Here is a 10015-nt window from a genome sequence, read left to right on the forward strand (position 1 = left end):
AACATTCAATTCTATTAATTTTAGCCTTTGAAATTAAATTGTGAAAATTTAACATTTTAACAATTAACTATTAATAGAGGGCTGATATCTAAAATTAACTACTTAATTTTAGATATCAGCCCTCTACTGAGAGTAAGGGAAACAAAAATTAAAGAGTCAATTTGTATTCTCAATTATTCCCCGACTTTAACATAATGCGGATTAGCGTACTTAGTAACACTTCATTCCACTATATCATGGGTGTTGGGAAGCAAGTGCGGGCACATCCCCCCCAAAGATTTGTCTTTTCCAATGTTAAGAACACATTTACAAAAATTTTCTTGCTCATCGGCCAAATCTGCTTGCACAGTTTTAAGAAGGGATGACTTTAATATAAATTCTTATTCAGGAAGGAACCTGGGTCACAGCTAATGACAAAATTCGAGTTTATGAGTGTAGAAAATTTCCACACACAGGTAACTTTCAATACTATATTTGCCCAAATCAGGGAAATATTTAAATGTTTGAAAGGTAGCTGCCCCCCCCCCCATTAATTAGTGAGAAACATATATGGATAGTTGATGTGAATGCAGTATCTTGCCATTATAAAGTGTGTGCCCATTATTTTCAGGATAGAAAAACAGCAAACTAAGCACTCTTTCCTGGCTGTGAGATTATAATATTATTTTTAGAAGATGTTATCGATGACATGGCACCTTTGTGACCGAAGCAAACTCACTGGTGTAACTCATCTCCTTAGATGACAAACACTGCCCTGGAGAAGTGTCTAAGAATCCCTGGTGCATGTTTAGATCTTTACTTTGCACTCAAAAGGAGCACACCTGATAGCTGAGGAGCTCCACAGTATTCCATCAAAGGAACTTGGGAATAATCCCTGAACCCTTCGGTTTGTAGGTGAGGAGGTAACTTGTTCAGTGACTTCCCCACACAGTAGGACTCAAACCCAGTGCTGTGATATCCCATCGTGTACTTCTCACACTAGTTAGGGAGAGGGCTGTCTGGGCAAAAAGGACCTTGTTGTTTCTGCTTCTTACTCTTTCTGTTTTTAAATTCCCGGTCTCGTGGGCCCTGAACTCCTGCTTTCTTTGATCTGCAAGTGCCTCTGTGGCCAGGCCTCCCTCTGGCTCCCTGACCTTCATTTCTTTGTGCTTACCATTGTGTTGCCTACCAGTGGACCCTACTGGGCGTCTAAACCACTACCTCCTCTCTGCAGGATGCCTGCTAGACCAGGGCCCTGGTCTACCCTCCCTGGCTGCTCCTCATGCTGCAGTGTATAGAAGTACCTCATTTCAAAAGCTAGGAAAGTTACAATTTACCTGCCAGTAAACAGAAGATGGTTTATCAACAGACTTTACCTTAATGACTACAAATGTTTACCTCCTGCTTTCCAGAATGCAAAGAAAATCTTGGAAATGTCATAATATCTTACAAACATTTGCAAAACAGATCCTTGTTCATCCGGAAAAGAAACAATTGTATTCGTTGTCTCTTGACACAAGGAAAGTGTTTAGTGAGAAACATACCAATAGATGTACACACTTACATGTAAATGAGGTTTTTTAATTAAAAATGGCAGAGGGCACTTTATTAAAAATTTATTTTACAATCTACCCGTTCAAAACATCTTTACATCCACAAATACAGCAGCTTGACTATTGGAATATAAGTGATTTGTCTTGAAAATGTTATATTTGTAGCTGAATCCAAATATTTTCAAGAAATATTTATATCAAAAGTACTGGTTTTGTTAGAAGTATTTTGATTTCTCTATTTTTACCCATGAAAAAAAATTAAAACAAGTATCTCAGTGTTCATTTTATGGGTGAGGTGGCCCCACTCACAGTATTTCCCATGTTTGTTCAAATTACAGCTGTTTATCTTGCAACTTTCTTTAAGATAAATTAAATGCAAATGTAACTCCGTGAATCCTGGGAATACCTGCCAGACTCCTTATTAATACCTTCACTTAGAAAGGCCTGTGCCAGAGAGCCATTAATTTGCTAAAAGGAAAGTGCTAAAGCAGCCCTTCACCACAAACAATTCTGAGATGGCTGTCCAATTAGTCCCATGGCATTCCGATCCTCCTTGCAGACCCCGTGGCCCTCTGAGGGCACAAGACGGCTCCGGTGATAACCTGGCAACCCAGGTAGAAACCCAGCCAAGTGCGAGTGTTTGAAGCTGCAGTTTGGCTGCCATCATGTCGGCAAAGAGAAAGAATTCAGGCACCATGTCATCCAGTACAAAGGATAAAAACGGATTCCACCGGAAATTCAATGTGGCACCACATATGGGATACATGAGTGCGGTTATACAACAGGCCACATATTTTTTTTGAACAGTCTCCTCCATGTGATGCCGAGGACATGTGTAACCATCATAACGTCTCTAGGAATCTGTATTTAATTTGAGTTGGGGTGGTGGCAGGGATTGGAGATCTGAAGCCGCCACAGGTTTGTGGCAGATGGCTCTGTGTCAGCTATGACAAGCAGCCAGGCTCAGCTTCCTCTGCAGATTTTCTGTTCTCTCTGATCAGGTAAATATGGGCACACTCTGGAAAGTTCTACAGATTCTGCCTTAGGCTGCAAGTTTGTGACTTAGCCCCATCTGTCACAAATCTTCCCTTGGTTCTGTTGTAAGCAGAGACCTGAATTTACCATGTAGGGCTGCCCAAGAAAAAGGATCCATGTCACCCTGTAAGAGGAAGGGAGAGAAGAGAAAGCAATGAAGAACCATTAACAACTGAAAGGCTGAAGTATGCTGACAATTCATACTGAAAATTTGCATAACTGACATCAATTCGATTTCAAAAGCCACCAAGTAAATGGTTCTCCAGTTTTATCACCTTGGGAATTCCAGGTTTCTGACGGGTTTCAAGTATAACTACTTTCAACCACAGGGGAAAAGCTCCAGTTTTTTGTTTGTTGTTTGTTTTTTCTTTTATTTTTTTCTTTTTCTTTTTTTTTGCAAATGGGTACACTCTGCTGAACATATATTTCCTGGTTTATGTTATGGATAACAGCTATTAGGAGTTGATCATCCAACTTTTAACTCTTACAAACACAAGATATACATGTTTTATCTAATGTGAATTTTACTTTTAAGTGGTGAAGGGACAAGAGAAATGCCATTACAATTACGTGCAATTTACAAAGCTCTTCAAGTTTACTAACGGGTTTATACTTATTATTTCATTACAGCTATACCTCAGGGGGGAAAGGCTATTAAGAATTAAGAAAAAAAAAGTCTTCCAAGTTTACAGATGAATCATACAGACGTTAAGAAGTTCACCTGGAGCTAGGCTGCAAATGAGTAGCGGAGAAGGACAAGAAGTCCACGTTCCTCACTGATCTGAATCACCCAAAGTCTATCTATTGTGCTAAAGAATGTTTAGTTTTGTTTTACTTAGACAAATCAACGGAAAATCAATACAAATAAAATCAAGGAAGGAAGTGAAGTATGAGAGAAGGAAGAGGAGGGAGGAGGGAGGGAGAAGGAGGGAGCAGGGAGGGAGGGAGACTGACATTTGCCTTAAATTGTGCTGGTGCCGTTGAGAGAGTTTAGAAGTTCTAAAAATGTCACAAGCATTTAAGTTTTCATTTTTAAGGAAAATGTAATGACTTTGGAGGGCTGTTAATATTAATGAGCAATGCTTCGTTCCCATGTAGAGTATAAGCTCACACTAAAAGGGGACTATAAAGTGCCCAGTCTCTGGAAGGAAACTTAAAATGCCTTGGTTATGGTTCGGGTGGATATGGCTGACACAATTAAGACAACCACAAATAACTTTTCTGGGCATTGAGTCTGAATGATAAGCTCAATCATTGTTTGGATTCATTTTTAGGCAGAAATGGAAAATTCTTCCCTTCGAATAACAGCAGGTTACAAAGATCTCTAGGAGGTTAAAGAACTTGAAGAGGACAAAATAAAAATCAACAGCTGTCATCTGAAAAATTGTAAGAAACTACAGGTCACTTTTATAAGGCACAAGAAAAAATGACACCTCTTTTCTTCCCCTCACACAGAATATTGCTCAATGTGTAAATAAAAGTAGTGAGAGCTAGGACAGGCATGCAAAAGGAATACACTTCAGTCTGGGAAGTACCCGCTTGTACTGCCCTAGCTGTACTCTTTTGCTATTTTCAGTACTGGTAACAAGGGAATGTGCAGACTTTTTTTTTTGTGGTAAGGTATTTTAAAACATAATGATCAGAAGTTCTCTAAAAACACAAAGTACTGATTTAAAATCATTGCTGGGAATTGTTGAGAATTCAGAAAGTGAATTCTCATGGTAAAAGTGAGGCAAACACTATACAACTTCGTGGCAGTAAACTTGCTTGGTTGTAAAATGAAGAACTGGTGTTAGTGCAAGAAGTCAACCCTGGGCTGATTATTTTACGATTACTTCTACAATCTTGTGCTCAGGTAAGGCTTGGGAGTCATAAAGAGCTCCCGTGTTGTCTGTGTGACAAGTACGCGGCCAAAGTGTCCACCCTACTTAGCAAAGGAAACGTCCTAAAGTACAAGAAAGCTGCAGGCATTGGCTAAACCAGGATGTAAACTTTTAAAGAAATAGTTTTAGCTTTATAAGATTAAAAAATAATTAAGAAACATTTAATTTCTGCATGCACTGGATTTCTCTTAAGAAACATGGGACACACAGGGCGTGGGGAGAGAACACTGCACAAACACAAGGAATTTAAACAGTTCAAGTCTGAACCATTTCAGGTGAGAAGTTTTGGGCACAGTGTTGGTAGAAGAAAGAGTCACTTTAAGAAAAAAAAAAGTATCAGATTCTGTTTCTGCTTTTCAATTACTAGCATTCTGTTTCAAATCCTGCTTCAAGTTATAGCCCCCAAACTCTCACTCATATTGAAATTATAATGTCTCATGTGAGAAGAAAGCCAAGTGTTAGTAGCCTTATTCTAGTCATTAAATTTCTAAGTGTGAATCCATATGAAAAATCCTATCCTAAAGTGAACTCTATATGATAAGCCGTTGAGATGATTTTAAAATGTAAACTTTTAACCAAAAAAAAAAAAAGAGTAAGGTGTAAAAATGTAAAAGGAGCAAATTAAAAAATTCAGTGACATTTTATCCTTTTAGATCTTAGAAGCATATGTTTTACAAAAGCAAAGCAGCATTGTCCTATGGAATAAATCTAGTGAGAAAACCCTCAACATTCTCTTCACAGTACACACAAAAGACTCTCCCATTGCATACGAAAAATAGGTAAAAAGCTGCCCTGGGGGAAAGAATTCTCTGGTATTTAGTGAAGGCAAATGTTACCTGAAAATGTGTATATTGATAAAACAGAAGTGAAAAAAATCATAACTTATTATATCTTCATTATAAAGTTTTCAGAGGAATTCTTTCTCTCTTTTGGCTCTAAACCCTGTTACAACAACCAAACTAAATCTGTAGGACTTCCTGTCATTTTTCCAGTTTCCCCGAACAACAATTGTATCCTCAAGCTCTTAATTACTTACAATCCTTGGGCCAATTTATGAATTTTTGAGAGTAATTTTCAGATAAACACCAAGTTCTGTGAATGCGAACGTATATGAAAATGTACAATGATTTATAAGAAAAAATCCATGTTGGAAAAAAAACATAACATTGAACTAACTATATACGTATAAATTCTTGTAAATGCTTATGCATGAAATTCGGACTTACAAACTTTGAGATGGAGCATTTTAGGGTGTACAGACTAAAAACATAAGTAAAACGTAGTAACATGGAATAACACTTAAGGTATACGTTATCTTCTAAGCTGTCTGTGGAACAACTTGGTATATTCACAGCATACCACTAAGCTGACATTCTTTCAGAGTTTTTCCAGAAGTTGTTTGTAAGATAAATAATTACAGCTATGTTATGGCAGTAGCTGTATTAAATATTTCATCTGGAGATCTGCTTTCTTTTGTAACTAAAAGCAACTTGTTGCAGTAACTTTTGAAATGGTAAAAAATCTGCAGATGCAAAATAAGAGGGTTAAGAAAGCCTAACTTGAAGCAAAGTTATAAACTGTTGCATTTTGATGGTAGAAATAGAATTATCAGTACTTCAACATTCTCATCACAGGAAAAAATAAACCACTGATTTCTTTTTTTGTATCTATATGAGATAATGGATGATAAAAACTTACAGTGGTAATCACTTCACAGTATATAGAAGTCACCATGCCATACACCCCAAACAGAGCTGTGTATCAATTATATCTCAATAAACGTAAAAACATTCACCAGAAAAGAAAAAAAAGTCAATCATCTGATGGTGAACTCACTGTAAATAGCTTGGTGTCATATGTAGAAAGTGAATCCATTTGTATTAATACTTATTATTCTACTTCTTCAGCTTTTATAATCTGCACATTTTGATAGTCTGTCACGTGGGAAACAACTTGATTAATATTTTATACAAAGAAGACCACTACTGAACTTGAAAAAGTAGGAAATCTAGACGTAAACCTTGGAAGACTGTTTTCTCTGTGAAGCCTCCTATGTATATGATCCAACCGTATTGACTCAAGGAATAATACTGAAGCTGGAACTGTTCAGTCAGCATTTTAAACTATTATGAGCTACCTTCTGAACCATTGCCAAGTTAATAGACAATGAAAGATAATGAGCTTGAAATTGGGTGTTAAATTGCATTTTTGGTTCTCTCCCTTTTTCTTGAAGTTTAACTGTTTCCTGCAGAAACAAAGTCAAGTTTTGATGTATCACCATTTATATATGTATTTTAGGCCATGAAGGGGAGAGGAGACACACAAGGAGGCAAACTGCATTTTATGTAGGAATGTTACAAATTAACATAGGAAAATTAAAATATCCTGGATTATAAAATGCTAGATTATAAGCCGTACTGAATTTATGGAAAAGGAAGATGCTACATTCAAAGAATATAAAAAAAGTATATTACTCATGGCCTAGAGCCACCTTCAAAACTCATAAAGCAGATTTATCCCAGTTCAATTACTTAGACATTTAGTAGGGCCTCTTTGTGTTGTTATTTCAACAATGTAAAAATTCTTGATTCAAACCAGGGAAAAAAGATAATGAATAAAGGCACTGAATGAAGATGCTATTTAAATTATGTCCTTTTTGCCTTTGCCATTCAGGGAGGAGACTGACAGTCTCGACCAAAACAAAGTGAGGATTTCTCCTGTCATTTTATTAGTCTGGGCAAGGGAAACATTTGATTCTTGAAAATCATCTTTAAAGTAGTTAAAAAATGAACCCTAAACTTCTCTACTGCCATTCACCTGAATTTTTGAGGATTGAAGATCTCACTATGATGGGAAGAAAGGCTTATCCTCATTAGTCTAATTGTAGAATCTTTCCTTTACTTCCTTTTAGACTAATGAGTTACATTAATCCAGATTCATTTTTATAAGCCTCTTGGGGCTAAATGTAAAGGACAGTCATCTCAGAAAACAATAAATTAAAAAAAAAAGCATGTACCGTGCATTGAGTGCACGTACTTCATAAGACCTGGGTTAATACAACTGGCATCCAGTTTAATTAATCCTTGTTAGTGTAACAACTAATATCCCTCCCTAGCATGTTTCCCTTAAACATTAGTATGTTAATTAAATGTTTTTTTTAAAGATTTTTTTCTTCGTACTTCAGTATGGTATTTATACTGTCTAAATCTCTTCTCAATAACTACCTTATAGAGATGTTTCCTTATAATATCAGGTCTCTTGCAGAAATTCTGGAGCCTTTTTGAAAGCTGTTCAGGTGTAGAATACAGATATTCAGCTGCAGGAAAAACAGATACATTTTTAATGAAACAAAAACCTCAAAGCACACACTTGATATTAGTCACTTTACTAATTAAAAATGCATATTGCTCTGTGCCGCCTCGTGTTTTACATTATTTAAGCATGATTTTATAAGGTTACCTCAGCTCACAAGGATGTTTAATGCTAAATAAGACTGTGTAGTTTTGCTGTTTAGACATCTCCTTTGGGTGATTAAAATACATTATTCTAACGTAACACGATGCATATGTGATGTATTTAGTGATGAGATTCTTTTCAAAGAGCTGGTACTACTGCCGTATGTACCCTGAACAACACTTGCATATTATTAACTAGTCAATTGTTTAAATAATTTGGTGTGACTTTCAGTCCTCGCTTTTTCTCTTTGTATATCACTAAAAAAATCTGTAAGCAATTGCAGCAACACTGACCTACTTATAAAAATCCATCATTATGGGATGTGTATGCTAACAATGAAGAATGCTATTTGAAAACTTGTTTTTTTGTTATCTTAAAAGAACAGATGGTAAATATAAGCTTACTCTAATGTATTAAAACATAAAATTTTCCTTAACACTAACATGTTGACTTGCCAAATAAACAATTGCTCCCGCCTAAGTTTATTTTCAAACTTTCTCGTTTAGCATGAATCATGTATTAAATCTCAACAAAGATGAAAGTACATTAAAGCAGCTACCTGGAAATATTTCGGGATAAACCAAGTCTTTGGGACAAAGTGGGTAACAACCACAGTACACAGCTTCCAACCTGAAGAAAGTTGAGAGAGAGGACAAAGATGTATTAGGAGGACATTGCTGTCATAGGCAGAAAGCAGTTTTGTTTGCCTGAGTTCAGTCGGAGCCCTGGGACAATTAACTGGGACAATAAGCATGGTCGGCAACACAAGCCTAAAAGCCAAAGTTGCTCTTTTAAAAGACTTTATTGATCATATATGAATTTCATAGAACAGAACGAACAGCATATGTTTTGTTCACTGAATTAATCAACGCACAGCTCTGCATTTTTTTTGTTTTTAAAATGCTGTTTAACACATTTTATAATCAGCAGATAAACACATGTAACAACATGGTAAAGTATGGACAGCTTTTCTTAATAATGCTGCAAAGCCCCAGAATGTTCACTTTTCAAAAATGTTTAAATAAAATAGCAGATACTTAACTTTAACACCGTAGCCGTAGAAATGATAGAGGCACTTTTAAAAGCATCAGAAAAAATTTACAATCTGTTGTGTTGGGGCATTTTCATTTTTTAGCTCGTGCTTCCAAACGACTTATGCAGAATGTAAAACTATTCCCCCATTTACTGAGAAAATGCTTGTGAAGGTTACCTTAATGAACATTTTGCTTTCTTGACTAACAATTCAGCTCTTTTTGCCTTTTATCAGAAAAGAATGCTTTTGCTATTAAATGAAGAAACACGCAAGTTTCACTTTGCGAGAGGCTTTCCCCAAGGACCACCTATAGGAAGTTTTTCCTCACGTCACAGCAGTGAGGGCTAAGCAGAGAGAAAGTACTGCATCTCGATGGCTGTGTCAGCCCGCACTGTGGCTATTGATCTGACATAAGAAACCTTCGAGACACCACTGTAATTTCTGTTGGCTAGGAATTATGCAGTGAAATTCAAAACGCTTTTTAAATGTTTATTTTATGAGAAACTTTGAATTACATCCAAAATCTTGACCAAAAGCAGAATTTTATTTTGAACTGCGTATTTTCACCAACCCAAGAATAATTTGAAGTTATGTCAATGTTTACTTGTTTACTTACAGTGACAAAGTACACGTAATTTAACCTGTTTTTTCTTTTCTTTTTTTTTTTGGAGTTTAAGTGTTTTTAAGTGGGTGATGTGTTCCTTATTTTATTGTTAACTGAAATTAGTTTCAATGAAAAAGTATTTACTTTGAGCTGCAAAGTTTAGAAAAATACTGAGTTCAAAGTTTTGCTTGAGAACTGATAGAAGTTACAAACTAACACAATGGGAAGGTACAGGATCTACTTACCAATGATTAATTTCAAAACCCAAACTAACACCTAACAATCTCTTCTCTGCACACAGAGAACACACAGACATTCTGATCGTAAGCACAGCTATAAACTGCTCTGTGACTGCGTTATAAAACACTCACAAAGTTGTGAGCACGTACACCAGAGATACTCTTTATGAACGAAAAGAAAAGATGCACTTATCTGATGACACTCGTTTTTAAAATGCAATGCCAGTCGAAAA

At 36.2% G+C, this 10015-nt stretch overlaps 1 protein-coding gene across 8 annotated transcripts in view; it reads right to left on the reverse strand.

Annotated features, from left to right (window-relative positions):
• Nucleotides 1-603: 603 nt before the first annotated feature.
• GTDC1 (glycosyltransferase like domain containing 1) overlaps nt 604-10015 on the reverse strand; it is a 369716-nt gene continuing 360304 nt past the window's right edge. For all 8 annotated transcript variants that reach the window (XM_053918630.1, XM_053918627.1, XM_053918633.2 and 5 more), the window contains 3 exons: nt 8466-8536; nt 7675-7766; nt 604-2691 (listed from right to left, as the gene is read on the reverse strand). In XM_053918630.1, coding sequence (XP_053774605.1) covers nt 2608-2691; nt 7675-7766; nt 8466-8536 — 247 coding nt within the window. In that variant the 3' untranslated portion in view covers nt 604-2607. The remainder of the gene's footprint in view (nt 2692-7674; nt 7767-8465; nt 8537-10015) is intronic.

This window comes from Desmodus rotundus, chromosome 2, assembly GCF_022682495.2.
Source record: "Desmodus rotundus isolate HL8 chromosome 2, HLdesRot8A.1, whole genome shotgun sequence".
NCBI lineage: Eukaryota > Metazoa > Chordata > Mammalia > Chiroptera > Phyllostomidae > Desmodus > Desmodus rotundus.